The sequence below is a fragment of the Salvelinus fontinalis genome, chromosome 29 (genome assembly GCF_029448725.1).
Source record: "Salvelinus fontinalis isolate EN_2023a chromosome 29, ASM2944872v1, whole genome shotgun sequence".
Taxonomy (NCBI): domain Eukaryota; kingdom Metazoa; phylum Chordata; class Actinopteri; order Salmoniformes; family Salmonidae; genus Salvelinus; species Salvelinus fontinalis.
Window position 1 is genome coordinate 2,201,945 of NC_074693.1, and position 17,953 is coordinate 2,219,897.

At 47.8% G+C, this 17,953-nt stretch overlaps 1 protein-coding gene across 2 annotated transcripts in view; it reads left to right on the forward strand.

The window, feature by feature from the left end:
• LOC129827327 (catenin alpha-1) overlaps positions 1-17,953 on the forward strand; it is a 307,702-nt gene that overhangs the window by 21,804 nt on the left and 267,945 nt on the right. For both annotated transcript variants that reach the window (XM_055888075.1, XM_055888076.1), the window contains exons 4-5: positions 8,001-8,167; positions 16,140-16,259. In XM_055888075.1, the coding sequence (XP_055744050.1) occupies positions 8,001-8,167; positions 16,140-16,259 (287 nt within the window). The remainder of the gene's footprint in view (positions 1-8,000; positions 8,168-16,139; positions 16,260-17,953) is intronic.

Consider the following 17,953-nt stretch of genomic DNA (forward strand, 5'->3'; position numbering starts at 1 on the left):
AAAGGGGTGAAGTGAGGTTTCGCTCTCGCCAAAATCGGTCCAATATGCTTTTCTATGTTATTTTGAACCTAAGCTTGTCCCGCCTTTTTTGGGACAACGACTCCCATTGTTAGGGCGGAGACATGAGCATCTCCTCATTATATTCAGATCTCTGGCTTAAATGGGAAGGTGCAGATAAGGAGCGAACGAGATGAGACCATAAAGATATAAAGAGAACAAGCAGACACAAACGCTCATAAAATGAAAAGGATTCTGTCATACAGCATTTGGAATATCACGCAAAGACATACATTGGATATAATTCAATATATTGCTCTGTCGCTCTCTCTGTCGCTCTCTCTGTCGCTCTCTCTGTCGCTCTCTCTGTCGCTCTGTCTCTCTGTCGCTCTTGCTCGCTCTCTCTCCGGCTTATTGTGTAATACATATTGTAATCATTTCATCGTTTAGTGAGCTGGCAGTTCACAATGGGTGTGGTGGAGAGAAAGCAGGACGAGAGGGATAACAGTATAATAAAGAATCTAGAATCACTATCTCCTCAAAATAGCCTTATTGATCTGATCCACGAGGGGCGGGGGACCACATGATTGAGAGTGGGGACTGATTGCGTGTGGTCACAGGCTCTGTACCAAATGGCACCACATTCCCTATGAAGTGTACTACTTTTGACTCAGAGCCCTTATGCAGTAGTGCACTGCTTTTGACCTGAGCTCTGGTCACTATATTGGTTACGGGGTGCCATTTGGGACGGACACAGACGACTTGGAACAGCGTCCAGGGCTGCTGGAGTCACATTGTTTTCAAAACCATTTTTGTGACCAGACCATTTCTAGGCAGTAAAACTGTGTACTGTTAGGCATAGACAAGGGCAACGAGAGGGGGGAAACATTTGCTCTGAAAAAAATGTAATTGTGTGAACATTTCACGAAAGACTGACCCAAGCAATTTTATTTTATTTGTTTTAGCTGTTGTAATAACAGTTAAGTGGTTTTAACATTTTACAGAATCCTATATGACTCATTTCCTCACCACTAACTTTTTGGTATCTTTGCTCTCGCAGACAAATAATGAATTTTATAAGAGTTAGTGTTATGGACTGAGGAGTCGTAGTCTGAGGCCCGTTCCTACAAAGTAGGATTTGTATGTTTTTTTTTTTTTTGTGGAACTGACAATAAGTAACATTTTTATATTGTCTTGAGTCCTCTCAACAATTACCACTGTTTTCCAGGGATCCCTGACATCTGTAACATCTATAAAGAAACATTGAAGCACTGCCACAATGTGTAATATTTTAACACTTGCAGCAGAAACACAAACACCTTCCTCCGCTACTCTTTTGTCCGTGTGAACCTACAATATGTCGAGTTTCACCGGGAAAGCTGTTAAGCACACTGTTTTACTATTGTGTTCATCAGTGTCTTTTATTAAATGTGTTTACTGCGTTTCATTAAAGTATACCTACAAGTATTGTATGCGGTCATATGGGCAGAATATTTTGTATGTGGCCTACTTAACTTGATCAATTTATGGCCTAAAATGTTCATATGAGCAGAACATGGAGGAAATTCATTCATATGGTTATATACAGTGCATTCGCAAAGTTCAGACCCCCGTTTCCACATTTTGGTACGTTACAGCCTTACTCTAAAATGGATTATAAAATAAATAAAATTCTCATCAGTACCCCATAATGACAAAGGCCTGATATTTTTTTTTTTTTTTTTTTGCAAATGTATTAAGAAGAATAAAAAAAACAAACTATATTTACATAAGTATTCAGATCCTTTGACATGGTTGTCAGGTGCGTCCTGTTAACAATGATCATCCTTGATGTTTCTACAACTTGATTGGATTCCACCGGTGCTAAATTCACTTGATTTGAAAAGACACACACCTGTCTATATATAAGGTCCCACAGTTGACAGCACAAACCAACCCATGAGGTTGAAGTCATTGTCCGTGGAGCTCCGAGACCGGATCGTGTCGAGGCATAGATGGGGAAGGGTAGCAAAACATTTTTGCATCATTGATGGTCCCCAAGAACACAGTGGCCTCATCATTCTTAAATGGAAGAAGTTTGGGAACACCAAGACTCTTCCTAGAGCTGGTCACCTGGCCAAACTGAGCAATTCGGGGAGAAGGGCCTTAGTCAGGGACGTGACCAAGAACCCGATGGTCACTCTGACAGAACTCTAGAGTTCTTTTGTGGAGATGGTTGTCCTTCTGGAAGGTTCTCCCATCTCTGCAGCACTCCACCAATCAGGCCTTTGTTAGAGTGGCCAGACAGAAGCCACTAATTGAACGACGTAAGACAGCACGCTTGGAGTTTTTCAAAAGGTACCTAAAGACTCGGACCAGGACCATCTAGTCGGATGAAACCAAGATTGAGCTCTTTGGCCTGAATGACAAGCATCACATCTGGAGGAAACCTGGCACCATCCCTACGGTGAAGCATGGTGTTGGTAGCATCATGCGGTCGGGATGTTTTTCAGAGGCAGGGACTGGGACACTAGTCGGGATCAAGTGAAAGATGAACAGAGAAATGTATAGCGAGATCCTTGATGAAAACCTGCTCAGGACATCAGACTTGGACGAAGGTTCACCTTCCAACCGGACAACGACCCTAATCACACAGCCAAGACAATGCAGGAGTGGCTTTGGGATAAGTCTCTGAATGTCCTTGAGTGGCCCATCCAGAGCCCGGACTTGAACCCCATCAAACATCTCTGGAGAGACCTGAAAATAGCTGTGCAGCGACGCTCCCCATTCAACATGACAGAGCTTGAGAGGATCTGCAGAGAAGAATGGGAGTAACTCCCCAAATACAGGTGGGCCAAGCTTGTAGCGTCATACCCAAGAAGACTCGAGGCTGTAATCGCTGCCAAAGGTGCTTCAATGAAGTACTGAGTAAAGGGTCTGAATACTTATATACATGTACTTTTTCAGTTATACTAAAGGTGTTGAAAGCGTTCTACAGGGATGCTGGTCCATGACAACTGTGGGAAGCAAGTTGGCTGGATGTCCTTTTGGGTGTCGGACCATTCTTGATACAAACAGGAAACTGTTGAGCGTGGAAAACCCCAGCAGCGTCGCAGTTCTTGACACAAATCGCCTGGCACCTACTACCATACCCCGTTCAACGGCACTTAAATGTTGTCTTGGTCCATTTCACCCTCCCGAATGGCACACGTACACAATCCATGTTTCAACTGACTCGGTTGCTTAACCCCCTCCCTAAAAAAAAAGAGTGAACAGCACACCAGGTTTTTCTGGATTGTAATTGATGTCTCATGCGTTTATGAAAAGGATTGTCTTAACTATACAGGCAAATGGGTTCAAAAAGTAAAAAAGCTTTTATTTCCTTGTAATGAATTTTAATGAAATGTCTTCACCTGGATGTCCTCTCTAACCAGGGTAGGGCAGCACGTCACAGTGTTCCAATGTTTAGTCTTGTGAATTGTTCATGCATGTTGTTTGGTTTTTTTTTGCTTGAAAATGGGAGAGATGGACAGAGATTAACAATGTACTATATTCTCATATTATGAAGAAATTAGGAGTATAAAACTAGTTTTTAAAAGATGCCCTTAAAGTTTAACCTCCCTTTTAGAATAATAACTTAGTCAACTCTATGGTTTTCTGCTCATTTGAAGAGGCCTGGATTCTTGCTATCATAAAACGAGACCAAATGAAAAGACATTTAATCCCAATGGATTTTGTGATGGTCCTATATTAAATGGATTATGTGATGGTCCTATTTTTTATTTTTTATTTTATTTTTTTTACCGTTATTTTACCAGGTAAGTTGACTGAGAACACGTTCTCATTTGCAGCAACGACCTGGGGAATAGTTACAGGGGAGAGGAGGGGGATGAATGAGCCAATTGTAAACTGGGGATTATTAGGTGACCATGATGGTTTGAGGGCCAGATTGGGAATTTAGCCAGGACACCGGGGTTAACACCCCTACTCTTAGTGCCATGGGATCTTTAATGACCTCAGAGAGTCAGGACACCCGTTTAACGTCCCATCCGAAAGACGGCACCCTACACAGGGCAGTGTCCCCAATCACTGCCCTGGGGCATTGGGATATTTTTTAGACCAGAGGAAAGAGTGCCTCCTACTGGCCCTCCAACACCACTTCCAGCAGCATCTGGTCTCCCATCCAGGGACTGACCAGCACCAACCCTGCTTAGCTTCAGAAGCAAGCCAGCTGTAGTATGCAGGGTGGTATGCTGCTGGCAATTCGCGTGTTCCGTCATGGTCGTTTGACAGTGAGGGGTGGTCGTTTGACAGTGAGGGGAGGTCGTTTGACAGTGAGGGGTGGTCGTTTGACAGTGAGGGGAGGTCGTTTGACAGTGAGGGGAGGTCGTTTGACAGTGAGGGGAGGTCGTTTGACAGTGAGGGGTGGTCGTTTGACAGTGAGGGGTGGTCGTTTGACAGTGAGGGGTGGTCGTTTGACAGTGAGGGGAGGTCGTTTGACAGTGAGGGGAGGTCGTTTGACAGTGAGGGGAGGTCGTTTGACAGTGAGGGGAGGTCGTTTGACAGTGAGGGGAGGTCGTTTGACAGTGAGGGGAGGTCGTTTGACAGTGAGGGGTGGTCGTTTGACAGTGAGGGGAGGTCGTTTGACAGTGAGGGGAGGTCGTTTGACAGTGAGGGGAGGTCGTTTGACAGTGAGGGGTGGTCGTTTGACAGTGAGGGGTGGTCGTTTGACAGTGAGGGGAGGTCGTTTGACAGTGAGGGGAGGTCGTTTGACAGTGAGGGGAGGTCGTTTGACAGTGAGGGGTGGTCGTTTGACAGTGAGGGGTGGTCGTTTGACAGTGAGGGGAGGTCGTTTGACAGTGAGGGGAGGTCGTTTGACAGTGAGGGGAGGTCGTTTGACAGTGAGGGGTGGTCGTTTGACAGTGAGAGGTGGTCGTTTGACAGTGAGGGGTGGTCGTTTGACAGTGAGGGGTGGTCGTTTGACAGTGAGGGGTGGTCGTTTGACAGTGAGGGGTGGTCGTTTGACAGTGAGGGGTGGTCGTTTGACAGTGAGGGGAGGTCGTTTGACAGTGAGGGGAGGCCGTTTGACAGTGAGGGGAGGCCGTTTGACAGTGAGGGGAGGCCGTTTGACAGTGAGGGGAGGCCGTTTGACAGTGAGGGGAGGCCGTTTGACAGTGAGGGGAGGCCGTTTGACCGTGAGGGGAGGCCGTTTGACCGTGAGGGGAGGCCGTTTGACCGTGAGGGGAGGCCGTTTGACCGTGAGGGGAGGCCGTTTGACCGTGAGGGGAGGCCGTTTGACCGTGAGGGGAGGCCGTTTGACCGTGAGGGGAGGCCGTTTGACCGTGAGGGGAGGCCGTTTGACCGCAGACCCATAACGGATGCAGGCAGTGATCACTGAGATCTTGATTGAAAACAGCAGAGGTGTATTTGGAGGGCAAGTTGGTCAGGATAATATCTATGAGGGTGCCCGTGTTTACGGATTTAGGGTTGTCCCTGGTAGGTTCATTGATAATTTGTGTGAGATTGAGGGCATCTAGCTTAGATTGTAGGATGGCCGGGGTGTTAAGCATATATCCCATTTTAGGTCACCTAACAGAACGAACTCTGAAGATAGATGGGGGGGCAATCAATTCACATATGGTGTCCAAGGCACAGCTGGGAGCTGAGGGGGGGTTTATAACAGGCGACAACACCGAGAGACTTATTTCTGGAGAGATTAATTTAAAAAATGAGAAGCTCAAACTGTTTGGGCATAGACCTGGAAAGTATGACAGAACTTTGCAGGCCATCTCTGGAGTAGATTGCGACTCCTCCCAATTGGGTACTTTTTCCCCCCACCAGTGTGTGAGGCCATTGGCTGTTTGTGTTAGGCCTAGGTTCACTGCCTGTGTGTGGGAGTTTGGACTTACTCTGTCAGACTGGCTTTCTCTCCTCCCCCCCTCATGCCCTTCTCATCTCCCTCCTCATGCCCTTCTCGTCTCCCTCATCCTTTTCTCCTCCTCCTCATCTCAAATGACATTCTAATGCAATTAACTCTTAGCCTGGATCCCATCCAGCCTCTACTATGCTCTGCTCTGAGGCCTTTTACTGGTATCAGGCCCAGCAGTGGGCCTATTATGGATGCGCCCCAAATCTCGCCCTATATTGTCTACTACCTTTTTGACCAGGGCTCATAGTAATGTACTTTATAGGGTGCCATTAGGGACTCACTTGGTAGCCTGGGCTAGGGGAGGAGAGTGGAATATGATGATTAAAAGGAAGCTACATTTCCCCCCCCCCTCAAAGTACTTCTGGGCTGGCAGGGGAGAGGGAGTGTTTGCTGGGGCTGACACTAGTAGCAGCATGCCTACATTTGCGTGACACTGCCTGCGGAGGAGCAGAGGTTCATGGGTAATTATTTCTGAGTTTTGAGAGGATGAGACAGACGGGTGGACGGAGGGAGTAGTATACCAGCTAAGGCTGGCAATTAGATTATTTTGTTGTCAATCTTAGCAAACTCTACGAACCAACAGACTAGCTAAGCCAATTGGTAAATAGTTTAGATTAAATGGCTTGGATGAGATTAGCTGCTCTAGGTATTTCTTCATTGGTAGGCCACAAAGCTTTCCCTAAATGCCATTTTTAGGGTGCCCGTAATAAAATGATGCATCCAGGCTTGTTTTCAATCTTTAGTACTAGACGGTCTACCGCTCCGCCTGTGCCAAGGTAGATATGGGGGAAACGCTGCCAGCCAAGCACACATCGCTTTATCCATGGATGAATATACAGACACAATGACGGATACAACACAAGTGAGAGGTAGTTAGTGACTGGCTGCTTTTAAAAAGACGACAAGAGGCAGACAAGCACACAATCAATCACATTTATTTATAAAGCCCTTCTTACATCAGCTGATATTTCAAAGTGCTCTACAGAAACCCAGCCTAAAACCCCAAACAGCAAGCAATGCAGGTGTAGAAACACGGTGGCTAGACAAAAACGCCCTAGAAAGGCCGGAACCTAGGAAGAAACCTAGAGAGGAACCAGGCTATGAGGGGTGGCCAGTCCTCTTCTGGCTGTGCCGGGTGCACATCTGATGCCAAATGGTCTGATTAAACAACACACACACTGTACCAGTCAACAGTCACTAGAATAATAGTGATGACAAACAATAAAATAACAGACATGGAATCATGTAGTAACCTGAAAAGTGAAATCAAAATATATTTGACATTCTTCAAAGTAGCCACCCTTTGCCTTGATGACAGCTTTGCACACTCTTGGCATTCTCTCAACCAGCTTCACCCGGAATGCTTTTCTAGCAGTCTTGAAGGAGTTCCTACATATGCTGAGCACTTGTTGGCTGCTTTTCCTTCACTCCGCGGTTAACTCATCCCAAACCACCTCAATTATATATAGAACACACACACACACACACACACACATACCTTTGATCTCATGCATAGTTAGTCTGAGATTGGTTGCGATTCCCCAGCCCCCTGTACCTCAGATGTTAACGGAAACAAGTGGGGGGTTGACTTTTGCTTCTTTAACACCGAGCCAATGGAATATCTTCTTCACTCTGCCCTGAGGTGCTCCCTGCAGTTGATTTTATGTTAATAAATGCATCCAATTAAGACTGATGTCAGTGGTCCTCTCTGTCTCTCTGTCTCTCTGTCTCTCTGTCTCTCTGTCTCTCTGTCTCTCTGTCTCTCTGTCTCTCTGTCTCTCTGTCTCTCTGTCTCTCTGTCTCTCTGTCTCTCTGTCTCTCTGTCTCTCTGTCTCTCTGTCTCTCTGTGTGTGTGTGTGACAGGTTTAGTCCTTGTGACAGTGGTCTCCCCTAACGCTCCTTCACTTTAACATGCCTGTGTAGGCACCCTATTCCCTTACACAGTGCACTACTTTTTCATCAAGGCCCTTTGGGCAGTTCTGTCGGGGACAATGCTTCCTTTATTATATAGGGTTTCATTTGGGACAAACTTTTTTTTTTACGTGTCCTAACTGTCAAATTGTAATGTCCCGTCGTTCCTCCTTTTGTCCCTCAGGTGAATCCATGAAGCAGGCGTCAGCAGAGTTTGCGGAGGACCCCTGTTCCTCGGTAAAGAGGGGTAACATGGTCCGTGCCGCCAGGGCCCTCCTCTCTGCTGTCACTCACCTGCTGGTGCTGGCGGACATGTCTGACGTCTACAAGCTGCTGCTGCAGCTCAAACTGGTGAGACGCGCGCGCGCACACACACACACACACACACACACACACACACACACACACACACACACACACACACCTGCTGGCTGACATGTCTGTCTACAAGCTGCTGCTGCAGCTCAAACCGGTGAGACACACAGAGATGTGCACAGGGAGAAATGTGCATTGGTGGTGAGACGTGCACAGGTCATGGATTATTAAGTAATTATAAACCGTCTCTCTGGCTTTGAGTCACATTTTGAGGTAGCTACTCATGTACTGTTGAAGTCGGAAGTTTACGTACACCTTTGCCAAATACATTTAAACTCGGTTTTTCACAGTTCCTGACATTTAATCTTAGTAAAAATTCCCTGTCCTGGGTCAGTTAGGATCCACCACTTAAAAAAAATAAATAAGTGTAATGTCGGAAAAATAGTGGAGAGAATTATTTATTTCAGCTTATTTTTTTCATCACATTCCCAGTGGGTCAGAAGTTTACATGCATTTGGTAGCATTGCCTTTTTAAAGTGTTTAACTTGAGTGAAACGTTTCGGGTAGCCTTCCACACAATAAGTTATGTGAATTATGGCCCATTCCTCCTGACAGAGATGGTGTAACTGAGTCAGGTTTGTAGGCCTCCTTGCTCGCGCACACTTTTTCAGTTCTGCCCACACATGTTCTATAGGATTGAGGTCAGGGCTTTGTGATGGCCACTCCAATACTTTGACTTTGTTGTCCTTAAGCCATTTTGACACAACTTTAGAAGTATGCTTGGGGTCATTGTCCATTTGGAAGACCCATTTGCGACCAAGCTTCAACTTCCTGACTGATGTCTTGAGATGTTGCTTCAATATATCCACATAATTTTCCTCCCTCATGATGTCATCTATTTTGTGAAGTGCACCAGTCCCTCCTACAGCAGAGCACCATCACAACATGATGCTGCCACCCCCGTGCTTCACGGTTGGGATGGTGTTCTTTGGAATGCAAGCCTCCCCCTTTTTCCTCGAAACACAACGATGGTCATTATGACCAAACAGTTCTATTTTTGTTTCATCAGATCAGATGACATTTCTCCAAAAAGTACGATCTTTGTCCCCATGTGCAGTTGCATACCGTAGTCTGGCTTTTTTATGGCGGTTTTGGAGCAGTGGCTTCTTCCTTGCTGAGCGGCCTTTCAGGTTTTGTCGATTATAGGACTCGATTTACTGTGGATATAGATACTTTTGTACCTGTTTCCTCCAGCATCTTCACAAGGTCCTTTGCTGTTGTTCTGGGATTGATTTGCACTTTTCCCACCAAAGTACGTTCATCTCTAGGAGACAGAACGCGTCTCCTTCCTGAGCGGTATGACGGCTGCGTGGTCCCATGGTGTTTATACTTGCGTACTATTGTTTGTACAGATGCACGTGGTACCTTCAGGCGTTTGGAAATTGCTCCCATGGATGAACCAGAGTTGTGGAGGTCCACAATTTTTTTTGATGTCTTGGCTGATTTCTTCTGATTTTCCCATGATGTCAAGCAAAGAGGCACTAAGTTTGAAGGTAGGCCTTGAAATACATCCACAGGTAAACCTCCAATTGACTCGAATTATGTCAATTAGCCTATCAGAAGCTTCTAAAGCCATGACATCATTTTCTTGAATTTTCCAAGCTGTTTAAAGGCACAGTCAACTTGGTGTGTGTAAACTTCTGACCCACTGAAGTTGTGATGCATTGAATTAAGTGAAATCGGTAAACAATTGTTGGAAAAATGACTTGTTTCATGCACAAAGTAGATGTCCTAACCGACTTGCCAAAACTATAGTTTGATAACAAGACATTTGTGTATTGGTTGAGACGAGTTTTAATGACCCCAACCTATGTGTATGTGAACTTCCGACTTCAACTGTAACTTACAGCTAAACCGTCTTTCTGGCTTTGAGTCACATTTTGATGTAGCTTGATGTGCCACGCACGCACGCACACACACACACGTCTTAAGTGGGCTCTTGTGGATATGACGGAAGTTCCATGTATTTGAAGGAAACTATTTAACTAGCTTTTGAATAACTTAGACTATTTTTTTTATTGCATCGAAGAATATATAAATAAATAACCAGAAGTTCAGCTGCACCTTTTCGTAGATAAATAGTTTGCGTGACTCAAAGTAACGGTCAGGTATCTTGGCTTAAGGTCTTCTGTGTTTTGTCCGTCTCTTTACCTGTACTTCAGTTCATTATTGCTGTGAACAATGATACTAAATCCTGACCACAAGGAGGCCTCACACCTGCAGTCAACAGAGAGAGCCTTGCTGTTTAGCATCTGTCGTAGGGTGCCTATAGAGGACCAAGCCTATCTATTTAGTGCACTACTTTTGACCAGGGCCCCCATAGGGGTAGTGCACTACTTTTGACCAGGGACCCCATAGGGGTAGTGTACTACTTTTGACCAGGGCCCCCATAGGGGTAGTGTACTACTTTGGACCAGGGACCCCATAGGGGTAGTGCACTACTTTGGACCAGGGACCCCATAGGGGTAGTGCACTACTTTGGACCAGGGACCCCATAGGGGTAGTGTACTACTTTGGACCAGGGACCCCATAGGGGTAGTGTACTACTTTGGACCAGGGACCCCATAGGGGTAGTGTACTACTTTGGACCAGGGACCCCATAGGGGTAGTGTACTACTTTGGACCAGGGACCCCATAGGGGTAGTGTACTACTTTGGACCAGGGACCCCATAGGGGTAGTGTACTACTTTGGACCAGGGACCCCATAGGGGTAGTGTACTACTTTGGACCAGGGACCCCATAGGGGTAGTGTACTACTTTGGACCAGGGACCCCATAGGGGTAGTGTACTACTTTGGACCAGGGACCCCATAGGGGTAGTGTACTACTTTGGACCAGGGACCCCCATAGGGGTAGTGCACTACTTTGGACCAGGGACCCCCATAGGGGTAGTGCACTACTTTGGACCAGGGACCCCCATAGGGGTAGTGCACTACTTTGGACCAGGGACCCCCATAGGGGTAGTGCACTACTTTGGACCAGGGACCCCCATAGGGGTAGTGCACTACTTTGGACCAGGGACCCCATAGGGGTAGTGTACTACTTTGGACCAGGGACCCATAGGGGTAGTGTACTACTTTGGACCAGGGACCCCATAGGGGTAGTGTACTACTTTGGACCAGGGACCCCATAGGGGTAGTGTACTACTTTGGACCAGGGACCCCCATAGGGGTAGTGTACTACTTTTGACCAGGGACCAGGGAGCCATTTGGACATAACCATATGTTTTATAAACTTTCCGATCACTACATATATAAACTGTTCTGATATAATTACACAACACAGCCAAACAGTGAAGTCATTGTGTCAAATGTCAACGATGAAATGGAGTCTCTATTTTTTTTATAGCTAGGTTGTAAAATGGAAGAAGTCTGTCATTCATCAAGCTCAGACAGGACAGCAGGTTGAAAAGGAAATTACTTTTGTATTTATTGTCTCGGACCTCCGGGTGAAGATCTAGGATCCGTTATACGATCATAAATGATATGGACAACCAGATCAGCACTCTTTACTGTGAGACGCTTTATGAATACGGGCCTGGGCCTCTACAGAAATGCTATGATTTACTGTGGAACTAAGTAGAAAGAGATTTGATAGAAAAGCACTAGTTTCTACTCTTGAGGTGAGGAAGCCGCCACAGCCAAGTGTGGCATTGCATTGTGGGCTAAGCCCCACTCCGTTCTAGTTGAGGTTATTTAAACAAAAAATAAACTTCCCAATACTGGCTCTTAACATTGTTCCTTTACTTTATCTTATCATGCCTCTGTTTATAACCCACCACTTCACTAGGTTAGTGCCTTCCAGATACTTGGGTTGTGTCCCAAATGTCAACATGTTCCCTATGTAGTGCACTACTTTTAACCAGGGGCCGTATCCGGAATGGCACCCTATTTCCTATGTAGTGCCTGTTCCACATGGGCCCTTTTGAAAAGGACGCCTGTATAGGGCAACGGGTGCCGTTTTTTTTTTAACACCCACCCAGACTGAGACAGTGTTCTAGCTATATCTAAGTCTTTCTGAGGGCAGTCAACCCTGGCATTCTCTGGACACTGGCCACCCTGGTGTTGCCAGCCAACTGCAGGAGACCTGACGTCATTCTAGGAGTTTTTCCTAGCCACCGTGCTTCTACACCTGCATTCTAGCTGTTTGGGGTTTTAGGTTGGGTCTCTGTACAGCACTTCAAGATATTAGCTGATGTACGAAGGGCTATATAAAATAAAATTGATTGATTGATTCGTCTTTCCGCATTCCAGATACCCAGAGTCCCAAATGGCGCCCTATGTAGAGGACTGTTTTTTGACCAAGGCCCATAGTGAACAGACTGCTGTTTGAGGATGCTCATATGGATACTGTACGGGCATGCTCTGGGTGATATTATAGAATCCTATCAAATTGACAGTGTTCCTGAATCCTGAGATGTTCAATGTTTACTCCAGGCAATGTAAACTCAGCAAAAAAAATAAATGTTCTCTTGCTGTCAATTGTTTTTTTTTCTTCTTCAGCAAACTTAATGTATAAATATTTGTATGAACATAAGATTCAACAACTGAGACATAAACTGAACAAGTTCCACAGACATGTGACTAACAGAAATGGAATAATGTGTCCCTGAACAAAGGGGGGGTCAAAATCAAAAGTAACAGTCAGTATCTGGTGTGGCCACCAGCTGTATTAAGCACTGCAGGGCATCTCCTCCTCATGCACTGCACCAGATTGGCCACTTCTTGCTGTGAGATGTTACCCCCTCTTCCACCAAGGCACCTGCAAGTTCCCAGACATTTCTGGGGGGAGTGGCCCTAGCCCTCACCCTCCGATCCAACAGGTCCCAGATGTGCTCAATGGGATTGAGATCTGGGCTCTTCGCATGGCAGAACACTGACATTCCTGTCTTGCAGGAAATCACGCACAGAACCAGTAGCTGGCGGGTGGTATGGCATGCTGGAGGGTCATCTCAGGATGAGCCTGCAGGAAGGGTACCACATGAGGGAGGAGGATGTCTTCCCTGTAACGCACAGCATTGAGATGGTCTGCAATGACAACAAGCTCAGTCCGATGATGCTGTGACAAACCACCCCAGACCATGACGGACCCTCCACCTCCAAATCGATCCCACAGGCCTCGGTGAAACGCTCATTCCTTTGACGATAAATGCGAATCCGACCATCGCCCCTGGTGAGACAAAACCGCGACTCGTCAGTGAAGAGCACTTTTTGCCAGTCCTGTCTCGTCCAGCAATGGTGGGTTTGTTCCCATAAGCAACGTTGTTGCCGGTGATGTCTGGTGAGGACCTGCCTTACAACAGGCCTACAAGCTCTCAGTCCCTCTCAGCCTGTTGAGGACAGTCTGAGCACGGATGCAGGGATTGCGCGTTCCTGGCGTAACTCGGGCAGTTGCCATCCTGTACCTGTCCTGCAGGTATGAAGTTCGGATGTACTGATCCTGTGCAGGTGTTAGACGTGGTCTGTCACTGCGAGGACGATCATCTGTCCGTCCTGTCTCCCTGTAGCTCTGTCTTAGGCGTCTCACAGTACGGACTTTGCAATTTATTGCCTTGGCCACATCTGCAGTCCTCATGCCCCCTTGCAGCATGCCTAAGGCACGTTCACGCAGATGAGCAGAGACCCTGGGCATCTGTCTTTTGGTGTTTTTCAGAGTCAGTAGAAAGGCCTCTTTAGTGTCCCAAGTTTTCATAACTGTGACCTTAATTGCCTACTGTCTGTTAGTGTCTTAACGACCGTTCCACAGGTGCGTGTTCATTAATTGTTTATGGTTCACTGAACAAGCATCGGAAACAGTGTTTAAACCCTTTACAATGAAGTTCTGTGAAGTTATTTGGATTTTTACGAATTATCTTTGAAAAACAGGGTCCTGAAAACATGACGTTTCTTAAAAAAAAATTGAGTTTAGTTCAATCCAGAGTCGGGCCCGGCTGATCCAGAGTCGGGCCCGGCTGATCCAGAGTCGGGCCCGGCTGATCCAGAGTCGGGCCCGGCTGATCCAGAGTCGGGCCCGGCTGATCCAGAGTCGGGCCCGGCTGATCCAGAGTCGGGCCCGGCTGATCCAGAGTCGGGCCCGGCTGATCCAGAGTCGGGCCCGGCTGATCCAGAGTCGGGCCCGGCTGATCCAGAGTCGGGCCCGGCTGATCCAGAGTCGGGCCCGGCTGATCCAGAGTCGGGCCCGGCTGATCCAGAGTCGGGCCCGGCTGATCCAGAGTCGGGCCCGGCTGATCCAGAGTCGGGCCCGGCTGATCCAGAGTCGGGCCCGGCTGATCCAGAGTCGGGCCCGGCTGATCCAGAGTCGGGCCCGGCTGATCCAGAGTCGGGCCCGGCTGATCCAGAGTCGGGCCCGGCTGATCCAGAGTCGGGCCCGGCTGATCCAGAGTCGGGCCCGGCTGATCCACCTCTGTAGGAGATGCGACTGGAGAAATATAGCTACCCTAGCCTCGGGCCTCGATAATATAGACTAAAGCTAGTCTCTAGGTCTCTAGGAGATCGTTACTGTGACGTGGCCCGTGATGTCATCTCATTGAACACATTTGGGATGAATTTTATCGCCGACTGCTAGCCAGGCCTAATCGCCCAACATCAGTGCCCGACCTCTCTTGTGGCTGAATGAACTCAGCAATGTTCCAATGTCTAGTGGAAAACCATCTCAGAAGAGTGGGGGGCTGTTTATAGCAGCAAAGGGGGGGGACCAACTCCATATTAATGCCCATGTTTTTTGGAATGAGATGTTTCATGAGCAGGTGTCCATATACTTTTGGCCATGTGTATTTCAGTAAGGTTTATATATTTTTTTATTTCACCTTTTAAATAACTTGTGTGTTAATTCTTCCGCTCAATTCCCTCCATAAATGTACACGGGAGTCTTTTTTTTTTTACCTTTGCAATATTAACTAAGTTCAACCTGAACACTAGGCATATTGTATGCATTTTGCACTTTGCGCTGATATAGCCAGTGTCAATAATTTTTTTTTGATGGTAAAAATTGAGGGCAAACAGTTTTTCTGTGGTAACAGCTAGTAGCAAATGAATCATTTACCATATACTGTAGTCTAAGCACTGGTCTTTAATGGACTGTTGAGTGGAGAGAGAGGCATGTTGACTGTTAACTCACGGGAAGAATAACCTTCCTAGCAAAGATTATTTTTCTTAGTGCCAAATGGAACCCGTTACCATATAATGCAATACTTTTTTGACTTGAGCCCTATGGTCTAGAGAGCACAAACCTATGGGCCCTGGTTGAAATAGTGCACTATGTAGAGGGTGGTGTTTATTTGGGACAGGGTGGTGTATATTTGGGACAGGGTGGTGTATATTTGGGACAGGGTGGTGTATATTTGGGACAGGGTGGTGTATATTTGGGACAGGGTGGTGTGTATTTGGGACAGGGTGGTGTGTATTTGGGACGGGTGGTGTGTATCTAAAAAATATCCCAATGCCCCAGGGCAGTGATTGGGGACACTGCCCTGTGTAGGGTGCCGTCTTTCGGATGGGACGTTAAACGGGTGTCCTGACTCTCTGAGGTCATTAAAGATCCCATGGCACTTATTGTAAGAGTAGGGGTGTTAACCCCGGTGTCCTGGCTAAATTCCCAATCTGGTCCTCAAACCATCACGCTCACCTAATAATCCCCAGTTTACAATTGGCTCATTCATCCCCCTCCTCTCCCCTGTAACTATTCCCCAGGTCGTTGCTGCAAATGAGAACGTGTTCTCAGTCAACTTACCTGATAAAATAACAGGAAAAATAAATAAAATAAAAATTTGGGACAGGGTGGTGTATATTTGGGACAGGGTGGTGTGTATTTGGGACAGGATCTGAAAATGAGGAGCTGGTGAACCTGAATCTTCATCTTGCTGTTCTCCAGACTTCCCAGTCCACAATGCCCCTCTTACATCCTTGCCTACGTTCCTATCTAAACCGTGTGTTCCTCTGCAACCCCTATAGGTGGAGGAGAACCTGGTGAAGGTGCGTAACGCTGGAACAGAGCAGGACCTGGGCATACAGTACAAGGCCCTGAAACCAGAGGTGGACAAACTCAACATGATGGCTGCCAAGAGACAGCAGGTATGTACTGGACTGTCTGATGGAGGGACAGGGAGCATGGCTGGGAGAGAGATGGCTGCCAAGAGCAGTCAGCAGTCAGGTCCGTTCTAAGGGAGGTGTCTGGGGCTGGAGAGGGAGCTGACTGTTGGTGGGTGAAGGGTAAGTGATGGGGAGTAGGAGACTGGAGGGAGAAACATGGGAGATGGATGTTAGTAGCTAAGCCACCTACTGAGGCCCCATCTACACTACGAGAGATGGAGTCTGAGGAGTAGAGTGGCAAAATGGATTTTCTTCTTTTCATCCGTGCCTTTTGTTGTTGTGGCTGGCAACGTGACATTCTTGGTCCGCGGCTCAAATTGACTGTAAATATCACAGTAGGCCCACGAGCCAGTAAGCACAAGCTATTTAACAATCCAAGCAACTTCTAAAACATATTGAATAATGCAACAATCCACAATCAGACAACGGGTTTATTTTAGCAGACAATACACAGCTAACCCTTGCTAACAAATGCTAAGGCAGGTAGCATAGTGGTTAGAGTGTAGGGGCGGCAGGTAGTCTAGTGGTTAGAGCGTTGGGCCAGTAACCGGAAGGTTGCTGGATCGAATCCCCGGGCTGACAAGGTAAAAAATTGGTTCTGCCCCTGAACAAGGCAGTTAACCCACTGTTCCCCTGAACGAGGCAGTTAGCCCCACTGTTCCCCTGAACGAGGCAGTTAACCCACTGTTCCCCTGAACGAGGCAGTTAACCCACTGTTCCCCTGAACGAGGCAGTTAACCCACTGTTCCCCTGAACGAGGCCGTTAGCCCCACTGTTCCCCTGAACGAGGCCGTTAGCCCCACTGTTCCCCTGAACGAGGCCGTTAGCCCCACTGTTCCCCTGAACGAGGCCGTTAGCCCCACTGTTCCCCTGAACGAGGCCGTTAGCCCCACTGTTCCCCTGAACGAGGCCGTTAGCCCCACTGTTCCCCTGAACGAGGCCGTTAGCCCCACTGTTCCCCTGAACGAGGCCGTTAGCCCCACTGTTCCCCTGAACGAGGCCGTTAGCCCCACTGTTCCCCTGAACGAGGCCGTTAGCCCCACTGTTCCCCTGAACGAGGCCGTTAGCCCCACTGTTCCCCTGAACGAGGCCGTTAGCCCCACTGTTCCCCTGAACGAGGCCGTTAGCCCCACTGTTCCCCTGAACGAGGCCGTTAGCCCCACTGTTCCCCTGAACGAGGCCGTTAGCCCCACTGTTCCCCTGAACGAGGCCGTTAGCCCCACTGTTCCCCTGAACGAGGCCGTTAGCCCCACTGTTCCCCTGAACGAGGCCGTTAGCCCCACTGTTCCCCTGAACGAGGCCGTTAGCCCCACTGTTCCCCTGAACGAGGCCGTTAGCCCCACTGTTCCCCTGAACGAGGCCGTTAGCCCCACTGTTCCCCTGAACGAGGCCGTTAGCCCCACTGTTCCCCTGAACGAGGCCGTTAGCCCCACTGTTCCCCTGAACGAGGCCGTTAGCCCCACTGTTCCCCTGAACGAGGCCGTTAGCCCCACTGTTCCCCTGAACGAGGCCGTTAGCCCCACTGTTCCCCTGAACGAGGCCGTTAGCCCCACTGTTCCCCCTGAACGAGGCAGTTAGCCCCACTGTTCCCCCTGAACGAGGCAGTTAGCCCCACTGTTCCCCCTGAACGAGGCAGTTAGCCCCACTGTTCCCCCTGAACGAGGCAGTTAGCCCCA